Source organism: Gorilla gorilla, chromosome 15 (assembly GCF_029281585.2).
Source record: "Gorilla gorilla gorilla isolate KB3781 chromosome 15, NHGRI_mGorGor1-v2.1_pri, whole genome shotgun sequence".
NCBI classification, from domain to species: Eukaryota; Metazoa; Chordata; class Mammalia; order Primates; family Hominidae; genus Gorilla; species Gorilla gorilla.
In genome coordinates, this window is record NC_073239.2 from 84,028,924 (window position 1) to 84,055,093 (window position 26,170).

The window sequence follows — 26,170 nt, forward strand, 5'->3', positions numbered from 1 at the left end:
TTCAAGGCCAGCCTGGCCAACATGGTGAAACCCTGTCTCTACTAAAAATACAAAAATTAGCCGGGCATGGTGGCAGGCACCTGTAATCCCAGCTCCTTGGGAGACTGAGGCAGGAGAATCGCTTGAACCCAGGAGGCAGAGGTTGCAGTGAGCCGAGATTGTGCCATTGTACTCCAGTCTGGGCAACAAGAGCAAGACTCCATCTAAAAAAAAAAAAAAAAGTACGATAAAGCACTGAAAAGTACTTATTTGTAGTAATCAGCTAGGCCCCAGAACCTTTATCCCCCTACAAAGATGAATACCATGATGGTGTGCATCTCACTGCTGCTTTGTTTACAGTAGCTTTACAATAATTCTATAGAATCAACATATTGTAGTTATATATTACAAGGTTTGTAAAATTAGCTAATATCTTTTTCTACTAACATAAAATTATATTTGTTGATAGTATTCATTACCCAGTCAGTATTTTGAACCACATTCCATGTGATGCTGTGTTTGGGATGTTTTTTCCATTTACTCCATAGTAAATGAGGAACCATTGGCTTAGCATAATGATAATATGATCCAGCAAGGCAAGGAGCCCAGAACTCTGGGCATCAGGAACCCATCACATGCATATTGTATAGTATTTCAATACAACAGAATAATTTGCTGTCTTTTTTCCTAAATCGAAATGAAAAGGATTGATGAGAAATCTGTTCAAAATACATAGGTCAAAAATACTTTTAAGTACAACATTATTCAAAATAATTCTGAGATGTTTGCCCAACTAGTTTAACTTTGAAATTTATGTCAGGGTTTTTTTTTTAAGTCTTTAATGTTTTACACATAGATTCTACCTTCAGTTAATACCTGGGCACTTTTTTGGCTGCCTATGCAATGACTGACTGAATGACTTTAAAGGGTCTCTATGTTGGTAGGCTGAACCTTATATGAGCCATTTTTCAAACTTTTACTTTTGGCCCTTCTCCTTGGGAGCTTGCTTCCCAGAGTCAGAGCTTGTGGACAGGCCAGTGCTAGAGGAAAAGGAGAATTTTACCCAGACCCTGTAAGAGAACCTCATAGTAAATGAAGCTATTCAGGTTGGAACCAGGCCTACCTTGCCATTTGGACCTTTCATAGTTAGCTCTGTGAATGTATTTAAGTCCCAGTCTATGATTTTCTTGTGTGTTACTCATGAGTATTTTCCAGAATAAAAATCCCAAGCATGCTATAGTTGAACTTTGCCAGTTCGTTGGGTATGTTTGTGTGATTAACTTGTTAACATAGCAGCAATAGTAATGACATATGACTTTCTTGAAAACCTAGTTTGTTCCAGGTACTATTCCAAGTGTTTTATATGTATTAATAGGATGTCATTTAATCCTCATAACAACCCTATTATGGCTACTTTACAGATGAAAAACTAAGGCAAAGAGAAGTTAAGCAACTTGTGCATGGTTAAACATCTAGCAAGTAGTGGTGCTAGGATTTCCACTCAGGCAGTCTGACTCCAGAGTTCACATTCTTAATCTCTGTGCTATGCCACCTCCTGACTAGCTTATCTCTTATAGAGTCTGTGAAGGTTGTGTCTCTGGTAGGTCTCAAGTTCTGCCTACCTCTGTCACACCTGGATAAAAATTGAAATTATATCCTAGTTACAAATCATGCTATCTTGAGTCACTAACTTTCCTTCTTCCTCTCTCATCAAATAGTGCATTAAGGTAAGGGGGCATGAATAAACTTCACTGCCATGAGATATTTGTGAGAACATATGGTGTCTCGTTGAGAGATCATTTGTTTTCAAGTTAACAAAAACCTGCTGAAGCTAGTGCAAGCAAAGAAGACATTTATGGAAGGATACAAGGTTATCTCATAGAACCCAAGAGCAAGAATACAGCTGGGCCTCAAGGGGGATGAAAGGCAGGTAGCAGAAAATCAGAAGCCAGGGTTACTCCCTTTTTAGTTGTTCTCATTAGATGTCCATAGGGAAGAAAGGGAAAGGAAGAGTCAGGCGGTATAAATAGGTAAGAATTTTTCAGAAAATAAGAGTATGGCTAGATATATACTCCTCAAAAAGTATCTTTTCTGTACTGCATCAATTGAAGGGAAATGCCAATTACAGGTCACATTGCCCAGTAGATTTGTATGGATTTAAAGTAATAACTAAACAATCCCTTTCAACTATTCCCAATCATCCTGTCCCTTCATAAGTCTTGATTCTTGGCATTTTGTTTATTCTCACTTGATCAGTCTCAAGTTAGGACTTTTCAACTGTTCTGACACCCAAAGATAAGACCCCTGTTTTCATCTCTTCTCCCCAGACCTTCAACCTGTACCATCAAAGAGCCTGTTGCACTTGCCTTTTCAAGTGACAGTCAGGAACCTGCCTAGCTCCCATTCCTAATATTAATATCCTATATGAGTAGTTCATACCATCTCTGCTTTCCTTGTCCTTTTTCCCCTACCTTTTCTCTTCCCAACATTATGAATACCTACTGGCTTTTCCTATTTCTAGGGATCCTCCCCCCTCCATTTCCTATTAGATAAACTCCAAATTCATCAGCTTGAGGGTTCTTCAAAATCATGTCCCATCCTAACTGTCCCAGTCATTCCCACTCAAGTCCTTCACTCTAAGCAGGCCATTTTCCACAGTGACCTAGAAACAGCACAGGCTTAACCATTATTCCAAGCCTTTGCTAGTACAGATCCTCTCGCTTACAAAGCTCTTTCCCATTCCTTTCCTTTCCACCTCTCTGAATCCAGCTCACTTCTCAGGGCCTCACCTAAGACATTCTCTCTAAAGAGTCCTATGTGATCTTTCCAACACCTCAGGTAACCAATTGTCCAGGATTGCCTTGGATTCCTAGGACATCTGACTTTAGTACTAAAACAGGAATATTCCTAGGCAAACCAGGATAGTTAGACATCCTCCAACATCTCATTGTCTCCTTTCATTATAGTGGCTTGTTAGAATAAAAAGCCCTGTGAAATCGCCAGTAGCCACTACTTCAGCATGTACAAGGTCCTTTCTCCATAATAAGACTTAATGCTCCTGTTGGGCAGAGACCCTTTTGATTCCCACTTCATACAGAATATAGTGCTGTACTCATGTTAATGCCTATTAGTGAATAAGGCGATGTAGTTTTAAGTTGGCACTATATCTAAAATCTTTTCCTTGTGTGTTAATTTCTTTGTCTTTATTTTTTTCCAGCCCAGATGACTTACTCAATGCCTTGAATGAGGGTATCAGTCGTGCTGATGTCATCATCACATCAGGGGGTGTATCCATGGGGGAAAAGGTATGAAAGATAGGGCTCGTGAAAATGTATCCGCTGTAATGTTCTTGCATATGGTTGATTAACTGTGGTCTGGTAGGCATCTGATATTCATAATGAGACTCCCACAAAGCTGAAAATCCATGGGGCTTCAGAAATTACTGGTCTCTCTAAAAGGGATGCAATGTGGGTAGGTCAGGGAGCTTACCCTCAGGAGCAACCTGGAGAATCCCACAACTTACAGAATGGTTTTTGCTATTCCCGCCCGAAACTTCTGACCTGTTTCTCACTCTATTTTACTACATTAGGACATCCTTTATGCATGATATTTACCACCAGGGTAAAACTCTAAGATCCTTCCTTCTACTCAAATTTAAACATGACTCCCCAGGAGCCAACCAATTCACCCACCATATATTCCAAATCTACCAAGAATGCTTAGCTCCCCTTCCCCACAAGGAAGAAAGGGAGGATTAGGCATTCCTTTTGCTCCTCCTTACAAAATAATAATAATAATAATAATGAAAATATGGCCAGGCACAGTGGCTCAAGCCTGTAATTCCAATACTTTGGGAGGCTGAGGTGGGTAGGTTGCTTGAGCCCAGGAGTTCAAGACCACCTGGGCGACATGGTGAAACCCCATCTCTACAAAAAAAATCCAAAAATTAGCTGGGCGTGGTGGCACGTGCCCGCAGTTCCAGCTACTTGGGTGCTGAAGTGGGAGGATCGCTTGAGCCTGGGTGGTCAAGGCTGCAGTGAGCTGAGATCACACCACTGCACTCCAACCTGGGCAACACAGCAAGACCCTATCTTAAAAAAAAAACAAAATATATATATACACACACACACACACAAATATTTTATAGGACTAAGTGTATTTGTAGATGGTATATACTTGTTCCTATAAAGACCACAATTTGAATATTTCAGTAACACTAAGTTTACATTTCTTAATGAAACGTGTTAGTTTACGATGACTATTGGGTCCACTGAATAATGTTATAAAAGTAAAATATTCTTTACTAAATAACCAAGCTTAATTTTTGGCTCAGAGATATTTCAGTGTAAAATGTTTTGCCAGCTGATAATCCTTTTCCATGTTTTCTCTCACATTAATGACTAAACTGAAAAATTACAAAAATACTGTCATAGCAATTTTTACTAAAATTCATATTTTCTAAGAGTTTGATTTATTTTAAACTAGATCTTACATATATGATTGTTCTTGATCTCTGTCCTCTTGTAGCTATAAAACTGCCTAAATTTATAACCTGACTCTTTGGACAGTGAACTCTGTTGGCTCGGAGAACAAATGTCAGAACTTAGCAACCTGAACAGAAGAATGCCTGCCTTCCATTCACAAATTTTAGTGTTAGAGCCTTTCAGAATAGCACTGCAGATGCTAAAAAGTTTGGAAGAAAAAAATCTCACATTACATCCAGGAGTGAAAGTGTTGTAGTGTGTGTAGGTGTTCTTAAAGCAGACAAATTGCTGGATTAGCGTTCCCTCAAAGTCTCCCAGAGTCTTTAGCCCCAGGTAGAGCAAATTGCCGCAGAGCTCTCCTGAGATCACAAAGGCTAGGGGCTGAGAGCTGCACTGTAGTACAGCTGAAAGAAATAATTTGCAACGTGTCTGTTTTCGTTACCATCAAACTGCCTGTGGTACTCTCAATATTACAAGAGCAAACCATGAAGTCAGGTCTATTTAAATGTTAAATTTGTTATTTCCAGGGTTTGCGTCTTGTTATAATTTCTCTTAGTTTCTGATTAACCTAATTGTGGGATAATAGCTTTTTGGCAGAATTAACGTTTATCTTTTCTAGTACTCTGGAGAGGTAACAAACTCATAGCATATATAGGCTTGGCAATTGTGGCTCAGTTGTGGTAAGGACAGAACACTTCTCAACCTAACCTTCTTTATTAGTGCTAACAAAGATGTCAGTTATGCCAGGGATTTGCTCACCAGTAAACAAAGCCAATATACTTAAGCATATTGGTTTTATTTTTTTTACTCTCTGTATAATAAGATATTTACACTAAACCTTTAATTTACTAGGAAAGAAATTTTAGAAACTGGGCATCCCTCGGTATTCCATAGGAGCTGCTAATTGTCCCTTCCTACCTCCTTGAGTGGGAATGAGATGATAGAGGAACCAGGAAGAAAGAGATAAAATATACATGCAACAAATTCCTGCCAGAAAACAAGTTTTAATTCCAAAAAGAATTTAGGGTACCTCCATAGCAGAAAGAAAATAATAAAAGACAGAACATTTGCTTCAGCCCAGGAGCTAAGCCTGAAAACCAGTTACTAAAAAGACAGGGAAATCAAGGAAAAATTCAGGAGTATTATGTAGCAGGCATGAATATTAAGTGCAGAACCTCAGGTATGCAAGAAATGTATTTAATTCCATTTAAATTATACTCTAAGTGCCTATGCTACAGGACTGGTGGGAAATTTTATTAAGCCACAACTGGAGCTTACTATCTCCAAGAATTATGCCAAGGAACCTGAAGGTACTTAAGCAGCACCAAAGCATCAGGGAGACACAGCTGGTCACTGGTCTGCACTGGATACATCTAGAGTATTCTTATAGTACCATTAGATCTCAAGTCTTTGCTCCTTTGGGCCATGCTAGGAGCACTAAGATGAGGTAGAGGCTGGAAACCTCAGAGCAGCTAGCCTCTTTGGGTGTATTTCACAGCCATCCCTTCTAAAGTCTGACCGCTTCTCCAACATACTGCATGCTAAACAGCGAGGAAGGGGCCCTGCTGCTTGTTGGACTCATAGACCAGTACCTTCTTCCCAGCCAAGGAGAAATGATTCTTCCACAGTTACTTCCCTAAAGATCTCTCCCCTCCTTCACCTCACCCTGCCCTACATACCCTTTTCAAAGAGTTTCATTTTTACAAAACACTGAAAGTTTGTTAAATAGTTAAATAGTATCTGCCTTTTGCCATGAAAACTAAAGAATCATATGCATTACTATAAGTTTTCTTCGACCTACAAAATTATTAAATAACTCAAAGACAATGAAAGGTGGCAGTAATCCAGAAGGATGCACTAAACTGGACACCAGTGACCTTTTTTGCTCATTTCTAAGTCTCTTAAGTTTTGCTAATAGTGTCTCCACCACCCCTTATGATCAAAGTAATCACATAGATGATAACCGATCACAAAAAAGGCTGGTTTCATGAGGTTTGCCCAATTATTTAGCAATAAGAGTGTTAATTAGCCATGTAAGCTCCTTGATTTGTTTTGTAAGTCTAGAGCCATGTAGCCTTAGAATATTTAAAAGTAATTGGCTGGGCATGTTGGCTCACGCCTATAATCCCAGCACTTTGGGAGCCCAAGGTGGGCAGATTGCTTGAGGCCAGGAGTTCAAGACCAGCCTGGCCAACATGGCAAAACCCCACCTCTACTAAAAATAAAAAATTAGCTGGGCATAGTGACACATGCCTATAATCCCAGCTTCTCGGGAGGCTGAGGCACAAGAGCTGCTTGAACCTGGGAGGTAGAGGTTGCAGTGAGCCAAGATCGCGCCACTGCACTCCTGCGTGGGTGACAGAAGAAGACTCTGTCTCAAAAAAACAAAACAAAACAAAAAAAAACTAATCAATATTCCAAACATACACATAAAAAAAATTTCTTTAATATTTCACTTATCCTACATCATTCTTGTTCTGCTAAATGTTGAGTTAGCAGTCTGCTTTCCTGAAGCCATCAGCTTTGATACTATATAAAAGTTAGCTAAACTATATCACCTCAGAAGCCTGTACTCAAGAGGTTATTGTTTGATATCTCAATAGCAATGTTAAAGTGCCTATTACTCTCCTTTTCCCTAATGCTCTAAATCTGTCTCTGTTTCGGGCATAAACTATTGACTATAGCTTGTAGCAAAGCCTTCAGGCAAGCATCAGAGTAAAACAGAAATTCTCTGTGGATGACAAATACTTGAGAGCTGTGCTTAATTTACTTCCATAACCAATAATATCAGAATAGAAGATAACTGACATTCTCTTTTGAGGTACACATGTAAGTATTTCACAGTAGGGTTTTTTGTTTTGTTTTGTTTTGTTTTGTTTTGAGGTTTTTGTTGTATTTTGTATTTTGAGACAAAGTCTCACTCTGTCACCCAGGGTAGAGTGCAGTACTGCCGTCATAGTTGACTGCAGCCTTGAATTCCTGAGCTCAAGCAATCCTCTTGCATCAGCCTCCCAAAGTGCTGGGATTATAGGCGTGAACCACCATGCCAGCCTAGAAGTTTTAATCAGCGTTTCCTCTGAGGGTAAAACAGCAAAGGCATTGTCAAATTTCCAGGAACTTCCCGTAAAGCAAACAATTTCTGAAATATTTCTATTAATAATAGTTTACCTATAAGAATCTAACCTAGGGCAGACTGAGTATCTCTTCTCAGATATGGCAGCTCCTCTCATGAAACTTTAAACAAAGCTAATTATTCCCAGCATTTCTTTTTATAAGATGAAAACAAACCTGGGATTTTCTAGAGGCCCTCTAGGAAATTTTAAAGATGAGTTTTGGTAAGAAAAGAACATTTTTTCCTAAATTTTGGTCTGATCTTTAAAAGCCAAAAATCAAAAAAGTTATTAAAAAAGAATGGGGCACTTGATGAAGACCTGAGAAACTACTTGGTTACCTAATTTTTCAAAACAACAATAAAATATTTGAAAATGAACATAGAAGGTAACATGATTGTAAATAACCTTGGCTCAATTCATAAATAAGGAACCTTTGTTCTTCGCTTTTTTATTTATTTAAATAAAGATAAACAGCACAAAAAGGCAAATTACACAAAAAGAATAACCTTTCTTTTTGTAGGACAGGCGTTAATCAGTACCAAAGAAAGAAGCACATCAAAACTCAGCAAACTCACTAAAATTTTAATATGTTTCTCAGCTTCACTTCAAACACAGTTACTAGAAACCAGGGCAAATACAATCTCTTGAAAGTTTGTCCTTTATTATGCTCTTTTATATTCTGGAACAAACTGACACTTTAGAGCAAAGAAGAGTCTTCATAACTGTAAGGGTCCTTGAGACCTTTTAAGAGGACCTGCAAGGTCAACACTATTTTCATAATAATTTTAAGACTTTATTTGCTTTTTTTTTTTTTTTTTTTTTTGAGACAGAGGCTCGCTCTGTCACCCAGGCTGGAGTGCAGTGGTGTCATCTCGGCTCACTGCAAGCTCCGCCTCCTGGGTTCATGCCATTCTCCCACCTCAGCCTCCCGAGTAGCTGGGACTACAGGTGCCTGCCACCATGCCCAGCTAATTTTTTGTTTTTGTATTTTTAGTAGAGACAGGGTCTCACCATGTTAGCCAGGATGGTCTCGATCTCCTGACCTCGTGATCCACCCGCCTCGGCCCCACAAAGTGCTGGGATTACAGGCGTGAGCCACCGCGCCCGGCCAGTTTGCCTTTTTTATTCCGCTTCTCTCATTCTCTTTCCTTTTCTCATGAGTGTATGCTTGAGTTCTTCCAGCAGCTAAATGATGTGTGATATCTCATCAGATTGAGTGAACCAGATATGAGAATCTGACTTCTGGTAACCCAGAAGTTAAAGAGATTTTCAAAATTATAAAACAACGCATTGAAAATAAATTACTGGGCTGGGCGTGTGGCTCACGCCTGTAATCCCAGCACTCTGGGAGGCTGAGGCGGGTGGATCACCTGAGGTCAGGAGTTCAAGATCAGCCTGGCCAACATGGTGAAACCCCGTCTCTACTAAAAATACAAAAATTAGCTGGGCGTGGTGGCGGGCGCCTGTAATCCCAGCTACCTGGGAGGCTGAGGCAGGAGAACCACTTGAATCCAGGAGGTAGAGGTTGCAGTGACCCCAGATCATGCCATTGCACTCTAGCCTAGGCAACAAGAGTGAGACTCTGTCTCAAAAAAGAAGAAAAGAAGTTACTTATGTTAACATGAAATGGCTTTATTGTTGTTATTTTCAAATGAACCAAATTTTTTTTAATTTCTTAGTTTTAATTTCTAATATAGTAAATATCCATAGCTATAGCTCACATAAACAAAAACTCTTAGGGATCCTTAATGAATTTTAATTTAAGAATATGTGAAGGGGTCTTGAGACCAAAAATTCTGAGAACCGGGCCTTAAGAAAAAAATATTATTTTTCCTTGAAAAACAAAAGAACACTTACAGTTATACTTCTCTGTCATTATTGCTCCTTATATAATTGTGACTACCCATATTAATTATGATGTTTAAGAAAATAACTAATATCTGTGTCATAGAGAAAACTAGGGAGCTTGGATAATTGAGAAATAATATGTAACCATTTTGGCAGACTAGCAAAGCTCATAAACACAACACAACTTTCTACTGCGGGACACATCCCTTTTACACCTTAGTGTAGCAAAGATGAATCAACACATTCATTAACATGACCCAAAAATACAGCCTCTCCAGCAAAGTATATTCACCTTAAGAAGTACATAGTTACTAACTATATAGTTTTAATTTCTATATAATTAATAACTATATTCTTTTTAAAAAGCTAATAACTTAAAATGATGCTTAATAGTAAATGCTCTAATACTCTATCTTAGAAATTAGGTATCTTACGATGATTTATTAATCAATTCAGTTTAATATCAACTCAAGATTTTAAGTAAATAAAAATCCTAAATTATTTTGAAACTGACATACTATAAAACATAATAACTATTAACATTGTAAGGTTTTCAGAATAATTATTTGATTTTGTTGATCACAGTTTTATACTTTTTTATAATCTTAAATATTATATAGGAAAAATGTGAGATTATTTGATAAATAAGCCTATAGAAGTTTAGGAAAAACCCAAGTGAAATGAAATGTATACTTGTGTTATACTTAAGATTGATGTAAATAAGAGAAAGAACATGGCTGGGTTTTTTTTATTATTGTTATTTAAGTTCGGGGTTTGTTTTTTTTCTTTGTTTATATGTATGTTTTGAGGCAGGGTCTCAATATTTTGCTCAAGTTGGTCTCTAACTTCTGGGCTTAAGCGATAATCCTCCTGCCTCAGCCTCCCAAGTAGCTAGCATTATAGGTACACGTCATCATACCTGGCTTTTGGGTTTTCTTAATAACTGGAATTATTAAGTTAGTCTCATTTGCTACAGATTTATCCTAATTATATGAACTCACATTCTCAAAATTATAAGTAGAATATTTTCAGTGTAGCATATTTAAAATATTGTAAGTTAAAATTATTTATTATCTAGGAATTTTAGAAATATTTTATATAAGAACTTACTATCTCTCTAAGCCAGTTAGAACAGGGCATCTTTAAGAGACGATATAATTTATGAATACCTTACAGAAATAGGAAGGCAAACACTTCACACTCACAAAATGAGGTAAATGTTTTTCTGTATTACAGACACATGAACACACAGACAGATAAGAAACACAATAGCTTCAGTTCTACTTACAACTTGAGCTGTAAGTCAAGAGTAAACACAGAACCATAAATATTCATCAGTCCACTCATAAAGAGCTATTTTCTTTCCTAGAGGGCACAAAAATCTTAATTGATTTGGCCTCAGAATGGACAATAAGAGAAATAAACAAGAAAGACTAATAAGCCAGATTCTCTGTCTTCTCTTAACCAAACAAAATAGATTTGTATCATCCTTTTACAGAGATCACCAAATGATTAGACCATAAAACCAATCCCTAATCATTCCTGCCACAAGGGGCAATACCTTATTGGCCGTGTGCAGAAACAAAAACAGAACCAAAATGAATATGGAGGCCAAAATAGAGAAACCAAAAGTTACCAAAGTTACAGTTTTATTGCTGCTTGGAATTCACTCCAGGAACGAAGGAAAGATGTACCCTTTGTTTGTTTGTTTTTGTTTTTGTTTTTTTGAGACAGTGTCTTGCTCTGTCTCCCAGGCTGGAGCACAGTGGCATGATCTTGGTTCACTGCAACCTCCACCTCCCGGGTTCAAGCAATTCTTATGCCTCAGCCCCCCAAGTAGCTGGGATCACAGACGCATGCCATCATGCCTGGCTAATTTTTGTCTTTTTAGTAGAGATGCTGTTTCACCATGTTGGCCAAGCTGGTCTCGAACTCCTGGCCTCGAGTGATCCGCCTGCCTCAGCCTCCCAGAGTGCTGGGATTTCAGACTTGAGCCACCACGCCTGGCCTGTACCCAGGTTTAAGCCACTCATAAAGTGTACTTCTCTGCCAATGAAGTTTAACTGGCTCTGTCCAATGAATCAATGGAGCATCTCAGTGGAGCCTCTGGAATTGTTCAAGTTTAACTTTTTATAGATAAAATCATTAATCTTGATTTTGTCTCCTTTCTTGGCTTACTCACTGTACCTCGTTTTTGTAAATAAATTTAGTTGTTTTATAAGTGTTCATAGTATGTATAACTTCTATATTCTACCTAGAAGTGATATTACCACTTCATGTATAGCATAAGAATCTTACAATGATATACTTCTGTTTTTCCCCTCTCAACATCTGTGCTACACTTGCCATAAATGTCATATTTACATATATTATTGAACCTTCACTATATCATTATGATTTTTCTTTAAATGATCAATTACTTTTAGCAAATGTTATATGATATTTAAAAATCTTACATATTTGCCTATGTAAAAAAATTATGAATCTCATAAATATATAAAATGAACATGTTTCCAAGATTTTATTTAACTCAACAACAAGCAAATAAGTAAGATGCTATGACCTATTCACAGGAGAATTCAAAGAATATACCCATTTCAGCATTCTTGATTACCCAGGTAATCAGGTAATCAAGAATGCTGAAATAATTTGCTAATAGATGCAAAACTGATCTATACCCACCACAGAATAATCAATTACATCTCCACTGGGCAGAATTCATTTGCATTTCTTTGGAATAAAATTATGTTCACTGGCTGGGCGCGGTGGCTCACACCTGTAATCCCAGCACTTTGGTAGGCCGAGGCGGGCAGATCACGAGGTCAGGAGATTGAGACCATCCTGGCCAACATGGGGAAACCCCATCTCTACTAAAAATACAAAAATTGGCTGGGTGTGGTGGTGCATGCCTGTCATGCCAGCTACTCAGGAGGCTGAGGCAGCAGAATCTCTTAAACCAGGGAGTCAGAGATTGCACTGAGCCAAGATTGTGCCGCTGCACTCCAGCCTGGTGACAGAGCGAGACTCTGTGTCAAAAAAAAAAAAAAAAAAAAAAGGTTCACTGTCTTAGCTTAGGCTGCTGTTTAAAAAATACCAAAGTCCAGGTGCAGTGGCTCACGCCTGTAATCCTAGCACTTTCAGAGGCCAAGGCAGGCAGATCCTTAAGCCAGGAGTTCTAAACCAGCCCAGGCAACATGGCAAAACCCCCTCTCTACAAAACTATAAAAATTAGCTAGGCGTAGTGGTGCTTGCCTGTAGTCCCTACTAGTCAGGAAGCTGAGGTGAGAGGTCAAGGCTGCAGTGAGCTGTGTTCACACCACTGCACTCCAGCCTAGGCAACAAAATGAGACCGTCTCAAAATAACAAAAAATACCATAAAATGGGTGGCGTAAACATTTATTTCTCATAATTCTGAAGGTTGGGAAATCCAAGATCAAGGTGACAGCATGGATGGGTTCTGGTGAGGGCCCTCTTCCAGGCTGCAGATAGCTGACTTCTCCTTTTACCCTCACATGGCAGAAAGAGAGCTAGCTAACTCTCTGGCCTCTTCTTATAATGGCACTAATTCTACTCATGAGAACTCCACCCTCATCACCTAATTACTTCCCAAAGCCCCCACCATCACATTGGGATTGGAGTTTCAACATATGAATTTGGGGGTGGGGAGGGACATATTCAGTCTATTGCATTTACTGTCAGTTTTATTCCGTTTCATTGCTGTAAAACAGCTGAAAAATACAAATAACCAGAAAGTGGGTGTTGCACCGGACACCCAGTATTCTTTTCTGCCCATTTCAAAGTTTTGCACAATTTTTCTGACCACTGGTGTTTCTCCTTACCTGAGTTGAAGTAGAGACTTATTCCTTCATCCATTCATTTTTCTTCTTCTCATATGACTCTGGGGTTCAGAATATCAGACAAAGATCCTTGCTGCTTCAATAGGTAAACAAAAATACAAGAACAATGATGATTCTCAGCCTTTATCACTATGTCTGGTACAAGTTTTCTGTCTGTCACAGAAGTGCACGAAGCACTTCTTCATGTTCAAAAAGAATGAAAAGGGCTATTTTTAAAAACAATTTTTTTGCAAGAAAAATAAAACACTTTCATTCATCTAGCAAATATATAAGCATCTGCTTTCCAAACTCTGCATCATAACCTTCAAGGCCCTGCAACTCTGGCTTCTGCCTATCTCTTCAAACTCTGCTTATACCTCTCTCCTACTCATTCACTACTATCCATTGCCTTTTCAGTTCTATGCACGCTTTGCCACTTTGGAAGCTTTCATTTGTATGTCCCTTCTCTGGAATTCTCTTCCCTCCACACTTCACATGCTTGAATCCTTCTTATCCTTCAAGGGTTAGCTAATATATCACTACCTCTTCTAGAATGACCTTTCCTGTTCCCCACACCCTCATCATTTTCTATCCCAGCACCTGCTTATTTCCTTCATCGCATGTACCACAAATTATAATTATTTTATTTGTTGGTTTACTTGTTTTTGGCTATTTCTCTCCAGTAAAATGTAACAGGATATCTTTGTGTCAGGGACTATGTCTTTCTTCTGTACCATGAAATGCCTAGCACATATGGAATTCCTAATACATAATAGGCACTCAGAAATGTTTGGTGCACTAACAAATGAATGAGTGAAAGGTGTATGCTATTCATTAAGGATTCATTATATAGATATAGATATATATCGATATATATAAAAGAGAAGTTTCCTGTTCTCAAGAACTTTATAGTTTAACAAAGGATACATATCAGCTATCAAAGCAGTTGCTCTATAACCTAAGTGCATAATGTTAGAAGCATTTAGTGCTATAGGAGCATATAAGAAAGACCTGAAGATTTCTGCTTCTGCTATGATAGAATAGCATATTTGGACCAATTCTCCCACCAAGAACATCTATAAAAACTATGTAAAATTTTTTAAAGAAAAGCAAAAGCAGATGACTGAAGAAAATAACCAAGACAGCCAGGATTCCGGGCACTAAGATCCCAGAGAAAAAGTGAACCACAGAGAAGTAAAACTGGAATTCTTCACCATATTTTTCGTCAAAGCATTTACTAATTCCTAAGCCAGGAGTGAGGTGGAGTGAGAGCTATTAATACTACAGGAGGCAAAGAAGCCAAGCATAAAAAAGAGTAGCTAAGAAGCTAATGAAATAAGCAGAATTTTCATGAGTCTTATGAGTTCAGGACCTGTTATAGAGGAGGGGCCCTGGTAAATATCTCAGGCTTTCAGCTTGAAGGGCTATGCTTTAGGAATAAAGACAATCTGGAGATAAACTAGCCTTCACAGGGACTGAAATCCAGCATCAGACTATCTCAATCCCTGATTAGATCAAGATAATCTGAGTTTTCCTTAACTGCCAGAAGGCCTCAAATTCTTTTTGGAGGAATATATCATTGTCCAAAGCCTTTTCAATTTTTCCATACCTGATATTTGGGCTTCAATTTGAAAAGTTGCCAGACATGCTAGAGATAGAGCAAAATGACTAAAAATTAAGATAGGAAGCAATTGATAAAGTAGACCTAAAAATGATGCTGATACTTATATTGTCTCACATGGACTTTAATAACCATTATATGTTTAAGAAAAAGGGATGACAAAGTGGGAAATTTCACTAGAAAACTGGTATCTATTCATAAGAATCAAATTGAAATTTTGGAAAAGGGATAGAAAATATAGAAATGAGCATAAAAGACAAATGGGATGTGGTGAAAGGTCAAACATATATGTAGATGAAGTTTAAGAAGGAGAGGGGAGACAGAGTGAGCAAAATGATATTTAAAATATTGGCGGATAGTTTTCCAAAATCAATAAAAGACATCAAGCCAGAAATTCTAGGAGCTCTACTAATCTCGAGCCAGATAAATAAAAGAAACCATACCTAGGTAATCAGCAAAACTACTGAAAACCAAAGACAGAGAAAATTTTACCAGAAGGACACATTGCCTTCAAAGGAGCAACAATAAAACTAACAAATGATTTAAATGGAAATGATGGAACCCAGAAAACAATGGACTGGGATTTGTAAAATGCAGGAAAAAAATACTGCCAATAGGGAGGGAACTCTATAGTCATCAAAAATTCACTTCAAAAATGAAGGTGGAATAAAGACAATTTCAGCCAAGCAGAAACTGTGCGGACCTAGACTAAATAGAGTTTTTAAGGTAGAAGGATTATGGAAGCATGGAAATGCAGAAAGGACTAAAGAGGGTTAACATGTCAGCAAATGTAAATGAGTGTTGATCATGTAAAATAATAATGTCTTGTGAGGCTTAAAATATAAATAAATACTATATAGTGAATATATAAATATCAAGTATATATTGTCAACATAGTATATGTAGAAAATATACACAATAAATAAAATACATATACTTAAAATATAAACATATACATGCACATACGTATATGCTTAAAATGCATGTAAAATATATACACACAATAGCATAAAAGGTAGAAAGGCATAAATTGAGTTGATATGTTTTAAGGTTCTTGTATTGTCTGGGAAGTGATTTTTAAAAACCCAGTTATGAGTAGACTGTAATAAGTCAAGGATGCATATTGTAAATCTCTAAAATAATTACTAACATAATAATATAAGAATATGTAACTAACAAGATAATAGAGGGGAAAGAATATTAAATAAAAAATATTTCATGAATCCTAAGGGAGGTATAGAAGAAGAAAAAAGGAAACCAAAGCAGAAGTGACAAATGGTACAGTGATAGTTTTAAACCCAAATATAGCAGTAATCATACTACATGTAGTCCAGGTGTGGTGGCTCATGCCTGTAATCCCAGCACTTTAGGAGGCTGAGGTGGACTGATCATGTGGGGCCAGGAGTTCGAGACCAGCCTAACCAACGTAATGAAACCTCGTCTCTATACAAAAATTAGCTGGGTGTGGTGGCATGTGCCTGTAGTCCCAGCTACTCAGGAGGCTGAGGCATGCAATCATTTGAACCCAGGAGACAGAGGTTGCCTACGTGAGCCGAGATCGCGCCACTGCACTCCAGCCTGGGTGACAAGTGAGACTCTGTCTCAAAAAAGAAAAAAAGAAAAATTATACTAAATGTAAATAGACTGAATCCTTCAGTTAAAAATTGTCATTCTGGATTTTTAAAAAAAACAGCTAATCATATGCTGCTTATAAGAGACACATCTTAAATATTATAAAGACATAGAAAACTGAAAGTAAAAGATTTGAAAAAGTTACAATGAAATATAGCTGGTGTAGCTATACTGATAACAGAAAATTCTTTTTCTTTTCTTATAATACATTTTTATGTAGAGCAAATAGAGAAAATTAAGGTAAAAAGGATTACTAGATATTAGGAGGGACATTTTATTATTTTAAATTAGTTAATTCATCAGGAATATGTAAGTAACGTTTGCAAATTTATTATACCTAATAATATAACCTCAAAACAAAAAATACGTTAATTAATTAATTAATAATCAACAATTCATCTAGTCCCCCAGTCTTTGGAGTTCAGAGGAGGCTGAGAAGATGACTGAGACTAAGATAAAGGTGGGATAGACAATGGGGTAGAAAGAGTATTCAAGGCAGAAAGAAGATTTTCAAAGACTGGAGGCAATAGCTTAAGAAACTGGCCAGATGCGGTTGTTCACACCTGTAATTCCAACACTTTGGGAGGCCAGGGTGGGTGGATCGCTTGAGGCCAGGAGTTCAAGACCAGCCTGGCCAACATGGTGAAACGCTCTCTCTCCTAAAAATACAAAAATTCGCCGGGCATGGTGGCATGCACCTGTAATCCCACCCAGCTACTTGGGAGGCTGAGGGACAAGAATTGCCTGAACCCGGGAGGCGAAGTTCGCAGTGAGCCGAGATCATGCCACTGCACTCAAGCCTGGGTGACAGAGTGAGACCCCGTCTCAAGAAGAAGAGAGAAAGAGAAAAAGAGAGAGAGAGAGTGGCGGCGGGGGCGGGGCAGGGGAGAAGGAAGGAAGGAAGGAGTCTTGCTAGAATGTAGACGGAGAGAAAGATTGATAGAGAGGAATGTGGCTGGGTGAGATGGATGAGAACAATGATTGGGGGGCTAGAAAACATAGGAATATTTGATATTTAAAAGATGATATGGCCGGGTGCAGTGGTTCACGCCTGTAATCCCAACACTTTGGGAGGCCGAGACGGGTGGATCACCTGAGGTCAGGAGTTTGACACAAGCCTGGCCAACCTGGTGAAACAGTGTCTCTACTAAAAATAGAAAAATTAGCTGGGCGTGGTGGTGCATGCCTGTAATCCCAGCTACTCGGGAGGCTGAGGCAGGAGAATTGCTTGAACCCAGGAGGAGGAGGTTGCAGTGAGCCAAGATCGCGCCATTGGACTCCAGCCTGGAGGACGAGAGCAAAACTCCATCTCAAAAAAAAAAAAAAAAAAAAGATACTTTTTCCTAAAAACCACCAACTTATTAAAGTGTTATATAGTCACTTGATCAAATTTATCTCAGAGGATCTCTGTTACTACTGTGGGGAGAATGAATTGGAGGAGGGTGGCACTATTGGCAAGGAGACCTATTTCACCAATCCCGGTGAGATGATGTTGGCTGAGGCTGTAGAGATAGAAGGGAACACATTTTTACAAAAGTACCTAATAGCTTGTGAAATATTTAAAATGTAGACAGGTTACTGGACTCATTTTTAGATTAGTAAACCAAAAAATTTAGTAATAGACCTAGGTTTTTATTATTTAAGAGAAATGTAAAGGAGTGCAATTTTTTTCTTTCTGTCTACAACACCAGCTGCAGAGCAGTGTTATATTTCATTTCCAAAGATCAGATTTTGTAATATCACTGTGCGTTGGTCATAGCCACAGGTTAGTTTTGTTTTTAATACTAGAATATAAAGTTGGGGTAGTTAAAACTCCCTTGACTTTCTGTTTTAGAGTTCCTTTCCTGTTTTTCATTTTAGTTGAGCTATTTAGATTTAACAAATCTAAATAATCTGTGGGCATATGTTCAAGTCTCTCTTCAAGGAATGTATATGGCTTTAAGATCATTAAGCAGAATGGTGTAGGATACATACATGTAGGTTTCTTGCCTGGGTACAACTTAAGGCATATTTGTTAACATCCTTCCTCAGACATAAAATTCTGTCTTAGAAGAGAAACAATAACGCACCAGCTAATGATATTATACATTAATGTAGTTGTTTTGTTTTTATCTAACTTCTCCTACTAGAATGTACTTTCTGTGAGGACAGGGATGTTGTCTCTTTTGTTCAAGGCTGTATCCCCCTACACATAGATTGGTACTCATCATATACCAAGTGTTGAGTAACTATTTATTGAATGAATAAATGGATAAATGAAGAATGAAGGAATATTTGTGTTAAGCAAATCAACTTCATTAAAATAAGAAAGATGTTTCTTTTCATTTCAATCTTATAAATTAATTTAATGTTCATTTAAAGTGTTGAAAGTCTAATATTAAAATGTTTGAAAGTAAAGTGATTATTTTTAATGTTTGCAGGACTATCTCAAGCAGGTGCTGGACATTGATCTTCATGCTCAGATCCATTTTGGCAGGGTTTTTATGAAACCAGGGTATGAAAATCATCTTGTTATCTCATATATGGGGTTGGTTTGGCTTGCTTTAACTAACAAATTTTTAAATGCCTTCTTTTTACATTTCCTATTATGAATTAACTATTCCCAAAAAAAGAAGTATAGTATTAGGATCCTTTGCACAAGTGCAGGTTCTAATGAAATAGGAATTCATCTTCCTTATGAGTCAATGAGTTTAGTATAAACAAAACAGCAACTTTCCAAACTTTTTCTCCTTTTTAATTCTCATCCCTAGTTCCTTCTTCCTCTTTTTCTCTTTTTCCCCAAACTGCTTCTTTATCTCTGTTTAAAAATAATTAATATGAGAACTCTGAAATATACACAAAAGTAGGGAACGAACCCCCACCCCACCCTGCCTTTTAGTGGGGAGGGAGGGCTGGATTGTTTAAAAGCAAATTCTAGATATGTCATTTTGGTGTACATCTGAAATCATAATACTAACAGCATTCTCTTACCTAATCACAGTAGTATTATCTCATCTAACAAAATAAATAATACTTTAATATCATCTAATACCCTGATCATATTCAAATTTCTCCCATATATCAAGAAAAAGAATGCCTTTTTATAGTTGTTTTGTTTGATAAGGATTCCATTAAGGTCGACTCAGTGTATTTGTTTGTTAAGTCTCTATTAAATGAGAACATTTTCTGCCCCCACCCTTTTTGTTGTTGTTGTGCCATTGACTTGCTAGAGAAAATGGATCATGTGTCCTGATGAATGGATTTGGCTGATTACTTCCTTAGGTTATGTTCCTCTGTCTCTGATATATGCTATAGATTGAAAGATATAAAGGCTTGATTAAATTCAGGTTTAATTTTTTTTTCCTTTGCAAGAATGTTTCATTAAGTAGGCTTTCACACTGCTTCCTACTGGCCCCTAGGAGGAAAAAAAAATAACTAAGGAAAATAACCATGAATTTGCACATCTCTTAAAAATTAATAATCCCTAAAGAAGGGCTGATGGAGGTCCTGAAGTCAGTTATAAATCCTCAAAGGTTGCCAAACGTTGGTATTAGAGAAAGATATGGCCATATCTTTAAGAAATAGTCTATCTGTTTAGACCTTTGCTACTCTATGAACCTATGATTTCCTGTGCAGAGACCTCAACTGTATGGCTGAGAGTTCCAGCACACCTCCATGCTGTCAGGGACAACAGTAATGATGCTTTACTGTCAATGAACCCTAGGAGAGAATGGAGTAGAGGCTTCTCAGTTGTTATAAGTGAGCTATGGGTACCATCTACAAATTCAAAAGCCTTTAAAGTATCAAGCTAGCCCTCCTAATAAGTACCTCATGTCAGTTCTAGGATAGAGATCAGGCTTTACCTCCATGATTTGGCCATTTTTAGTATAGAATTAAGATTATTCCTAAAGCTTTGTCCACAATTTGATAGAATTCTTGGCTTTATATTTCTGTAGTTGCATGTTGAGCATGCCCCAATATGGCTGCTGCTGATAGGGCCTTTTTATTATCGAAACTGTTGAATTGGGGCTGGGCGTGGTGGCTCACGCCTCTAATCCCCAACACTTTGGGATGCTGAAGCAGGCAGATTGCTTTGAACTCAGGAGTTCCAGACTATCCTGAGCAACACCGAGAAACCCCGTCTCTGTAAAAAATACAAAAATTAGCCGGGCGTTGGTGGCTTGTGCCTCTAGTCCCAGCTACACGGGAGGCTGAGGCTGAAGAATCGCTTGAGCTGGGAAGCAGAGGTTACAGTGAGCCGAGATCATGCCACTGCGGTCCAGCCTGGGTAACAGAGTGAGACCTTGTCTCAAAAAAGAAAAAAAGAAAAGAAAAGAAAGAAACTATTGGATTTTGTCTTACGCAAATATTGTTGTGCTATTGGGTATAACTGCTTTTTTTTTTTCTGAGCCCATGGGCAGTACTAGTCTGATTAGGATACAGAGGATATCCCACAAGCATATCAATGTGCTTCTCAAAACCTCAAAAATTGAATTGGGCCGAGTGCAGTGGCTCACACCTATAATCCCAGCATTTTGGGAGGCCGTGGGGGTGGTTCGCTTGAGCCCGGAAGTTGGAGACCAACCTGGGCAACATGGCAAAACCCCGTCTCTACAAAAAATAACAAAAATTAGTCAGGTGTGGTGGCACATGCCTGTAGTCCCAGCTACTTGGGAGGCTGAGGCGAGAGGATCACTTGAGGCGGAGGTGGCAATGAGCCATGATAGCGCCACTGCACTCCAGCCTGGGCAGCAGAGTAAGACCCTGCCTCAAAAAAAAAAAATTAATTGATTGTTCTATTTGCAGAGGGAAAGAAGCAAACACAACTTGCCCTTACCTCTAGAGAAGAGTTATTTGTGTAATATCTATCATTTAAAATATTCTCAGTGCCTGTGATAACTTTTATACTCTTTTTTTCAATCTGTTATTTACCATTCACTTCAACTTTAGCAGTTCATCAATTCCTAACGTTTAATTTCCTCCCTTAAAATCATAACACTCTGACTTCAGCCATTGTGTAAATGCTGTTATAGTCTGAGCTCAAGAGAACTGAATAATAGGTTTTGAGTTCCAAGGAAATGGCTTCCAGAGCTTAAAAAAAATTCACAGTTTAGCAATAGGACATTTATGATAGCAATGCATAATAACAAAATATTTTTTTGCAATGGAATCCTTTTTTAAATGAGTACATTTACAGAAATTACATTACCTACCTGCAAGATGCAAAAGATTGCTTAAATTGGCCCTATAATTTCAATGGGCTTTAAATGCAGTGGAAGGAAGAAGGTGTTATACATTCTCTCCTCATTCTTATTATCTGTGGGTTTGCTAAAATAAAGTAGTTTTGAAGTTTAAATGGGCTTCTTTTAGTTCACCAGAATTTTATGCTTGTCTAAAGGTAATAAGAACTTAAAGGTAATTGCTACTTAATATTAGAACAAAAGAAATATAAAACACACAAATACAATTTGGCTTTGCTATTTCCACGTAACAGTGCTTTCAGAATGCAATTAAGCTCTTTCATTTTAGAGACAAAGATACTCAGAAAAGCATTTGGAGTATCAGCAACCAGATCTACCAATCACGGTTTTTATTGGGTCATCTACAGTGAGCATAGCTGTTATTAAGAACGAATCTTTGAAATTATTTGCATCACACACTAATAATCATTGCCAAATAACCTATCCATAAATCAGTATCAAAATCAAATCTCATTTTTCTAGAACAGCAAACAATCAGGAAGTATGCTAAAGAAAAGCCTCAGAATAGCCAAAATAGATGTCCAAAGATCATGTACTAACGCTACATAACCATCCTGTGAGATCTTTATCCACATATCAGCTAAAGTTATAACAACCTTGGTTCAAATCTGTGTTCCTCTACTTAGTAGCTGAGTGACTTGGACCACATTGCTTAATCTCTCTGAATCTCAGTTCCCATATAAACTGGGATTCTAATTGTTACCTTATAAGCTTGTTGTAAGACTTAAATGAAATAATGAATGTGATACATAGATGTTACTTAAAAAATAGATATTTTAGCCAGGCCCGGTGGCCCACACCTGTAATCCCAGTACTTTGGGAGGCTGAGACAGGAGGATCGCTTGAGCTCAGGAGTTCAAGACCAGCCTGGGCACATAGCGAGACCTCATCTCTATTAAAAATAAAAAAAATTAGGTGGGCATGGTGGTGCATGCCTGTAGTGCTACCTACCTGGAAAGCTGAGGCTGGAGGATTGCTTGAGCCCAGGAGATGGAGACTGCAGTGAGCCATGATCGAGCCACTGCACTCCAGCATGGGTGACAGATCAAGACCTTGTCTCAAAAAATACATAAACAAATAAAAATAGATATTTTTATTATTACTGTTATTATGTTCATTCTAACAATATAACTATTGCTACTATTCTCTGGTTCTCAAACCTAAAACCAGCTTTAATGGTCAAGATGATAGCAGTCTCGCATTACAGGGTGCCACAGGAAAAAAAAAAATTGGGAAGGAATAAAAAAACAGAAACAAGAACTATAGAAACATAGCAATGTGGGGTTATGGTTTATGGGTGAAAACAACCCCTAGTACTCTTGTGACCTAACATCACAGTATTACAGCAGAGTAGAACACATTAATAATAATGGCTATAAATCATCAAAAGAAGTCAGTGTCACTGTATTATTGCAAAAGGTAAAGAGTGAGAGATCTATTTTTGAAAGATCAACCTCCAAAAAGAGTAAAAATAAAACAGTGTGAGTGCTTAAAAGGTTAATATTTCATCTGTATGAAAAAAGTATGCCCTAAGAATTCTGCATTGCTTAAGGTTCATTAATATAATGAGATTTATTAGCTAAAATTCTATATAAAGGGTAATTAATAGAAAAAAAACACTATTCTCAACTGCCCACTCTATGCCACTCACTCCTTCCACCCCACCTCCTATGATAAGAGTTCATGTCAAAATCTTGAGGAAGTGTAATTTGAGAATGTTTTTAAATTACTATTAATTGTGGCTGGGTGTGGTGGCTTACACCTGTAATCCCAGCACTTTGGGAGGCCGAGGCAGGCGGATCACCTGAGGTCGGGAGTTCAAGACCAGCCTGACCAACATGGAGAAACCCTGTCTCCACTAAAAAAACAAAATTAGCCGGGCGTGGTGGCACGTGCCTGTAATCCCAGCTACTCGGGAGGCTGAGGCAGGAGAATCACTTGAACCCGGGAGGCGGGGGTTGCCGTGAACCGAGATCACACCATTGCACTCTAGCCTGGGCGACAAAGAGCAAAACTCCATCTCCAAAAAAAAAAAAAACAAAAAAAACTGTTAATTTTGTTCTAGTCATGATATTTTATTTATTTTGATATTTCAAAAATATTGTCTTGATAAGAGGGAAGTGTTTATGTCTATGCTAAGGATAGTTTTAAAAGGCTAATACAGAAGGAGCAGGATTGAAAGAAAAAGGTTAAAAAATACTCATTTTGAACAATAGGCAACTGTCTGATAGACATATTATCAGGTAATCTGCTTTCTTTTTTTTTGAGATGGAGTCTTGCTCTGTCGCCCAGGCTGGCGTGCAGTGGCCATCTCAGCTCACTGCAACCTCTGCCTCCCAGGTTCAAGCGATTCTCCTGCCTCAGCCTCCCGAGTAGCTGGGATTACAGGCGCACACCACCATGCCTGGCAAATTTTTGTATTTTTAGTAGAGACAGGGTTTCACCATGTTGGCCAGGCTGGTCTCAAACTCCTGACCTCAAATGATCCACCCGCCTCAGCCTCCCAAAGCGTTGGGATTACAGGCGTGAGCCACCGTGCCTGGCCAGTCTTCTGCTTTTAAGAATGATTGTTGTAAATCGCCAGCAAAAGTAGTATAAACATTATTAACTAGAGGGGTGGGAAAACTTGGAAACTCCAAGATTTGGAGTACATTTCTATGGCACTGGCAAGAAAAAAAAAAAAAAAAGTAAGTAGTTTTCTTTAAACCAGAAAGTGTGGTTACTTGAAAACAGGAAATACTAAAAACAAACTTATTTAAGTGTCTATGGAATACTTCAGAGTATAAAGATGTAAAGGCAAGTCAACAGAAAAGTGTTTTTTATATGATAAGTGTATGGATTACAAAAACACTGGAATACTTAATGTATTCATCATATTGCTTAGCAATCACTAACAAGTGACTCTTTTTTTCTTCTAGGTTGCCAACAACATTTGCAACTTTGGATATTGATGGTGTAAGAAAAATAATCTTTGCACTACCTGGTAAGAATAACAAATTGTTTCCTTTCCTTTTTCTGGAAAAATAGCCAAAATTTTTTGGACTTCTCATGTGACCACCTGGTTTGAAATCTGAAAGACCTGGGCTCAAGTCTCAGCTTTTCTAAACGACCAATCACTTAACCTCTCTAGGAAGTTTCTTCACCTATAAAATAAGACTAATATGTATTTCATAGGGTTGGCGTGAAAGTCAGATTAGATAATATATATCAAAGCACATTCCAAATCCTAAGATGATCATCAAGTGTTAGCTGTCACTAGATCTTTCTGGAGCACCTGCTTTTTCCTTACAGGAAATTGGTCGAAGTTAGCAGCCTAATACCTCTCATAACCAGAAGTATTGTGCTCTAGAGGCCAAAGTGCCTTGAGTCACCCAAGCAAATACCAAATCAAAAAATACAAAGCTGCCTCTGGTCCTTGCCAGATTTGGGCTGGTTGAGGGGAGGGGGAAGAGGAAAGGTCAGGCTACTGGAACTAATGCTTCTGAGCCAAATCCTACTCATCATCAGTCTACAACTTCCCCACTCCCACCCTTGTCCCAACGTGAGCAGAAACTCACATGTTCAGATTATAGAAAGAGCAAAGCAGGTTCAGTTCACGATGATTTTCAAATTCAAATTTTTTGTGATTTTTGGTTATATAAAGTCATGGTGAATCTTGATAAATTTTAAAATAATTTATTGTGCATCTGTTTTTTTTTTTAACTTTAAAATTATCTTCTGATCATTCTGTTCAGTTCTCTATTTTTTGGCACAGATTCCTTTAGAAAATAACCTATTTCTTTGAGATTTACAAATCTCATGGCTTTGGGATCTTTGTTTGTCTTTTAGGTCAAGTATATCTCAAAATGGAAATGTAAAGAAATGGAAGCAGGCAGAAAAATGTTAAACTTTGAAAACATTTTAAGCCCCTATCTATAAGCATAAAAGAGATTAGATTTCTATCATATAGAAAATTTTCAGAGAGAGAACATTTAAGTAAAATAGTCCTCAGAATGTATCTGTAACATGAAACGCCTTAGGACCTTTCATAATTCCTTGGATGCCCTGATAGCCATTGTATAAAGAAATGTGCTCCTTTTCCTAGCTTCATTTGGCCTGGAAGAGCCTCTTTTGTCTATGGAAGATATGACTTAACCTACAGACCATCAGTGATATTATAACAAAGAATGTTACTGTGAGAGCCTATTTCACCATTATGCCAACGATGTTATAAAATTAAAACCTATTTTCAAATTCCTACTTTTAATTTGAAACCTTATCTGCTCAGCCTGAGTGAACCAACAGAGGGCAGCAGAAACTCACATGTTCAGATTGTAGAATGTGCAAAGTGGTTCCATTTACAAGGATTTTCTTTCTTGTTGTTTTTGTTGTTACTGGTTTTGTTTGTTTGTTTTTTGTTTTTTGTGTGGTTTTTTTG

At 37.9% G+C, this 26,170-nt stretch overlaps 1 protein-coding gene across 15 annotated transcripts in view; it reads left to right on the forward strand.

The window, feature by feature from the left end:
• The window catches only part of GPHN (gephyrin), a 674,811-nt gene that overhangs the window by 633,503 nt on the left and 15,138 nt on the right, over nt 1-26,170 (forward strand). For all 15 annotated transcript variants that reach the window (XM_055362127.2, XM_055362134.2, XM_055362131.2 and 12 more), the window contains 3 exons: nt 3,197-3,284; nt 18,934-19,007; nt 24,672-24,736. In XM_055362127.2, coding sequence (XP_055218102.1) covers nt 3,197-3,284; nt 18,934-19,007; nt 24,672-24,736 — 227 coding nt within the window. The remainder of the gene's footprint in view (nt 1-3,196; nt 3,285-18,933; nt 19,008-24,671; nt 24,737-26,170) is intronic.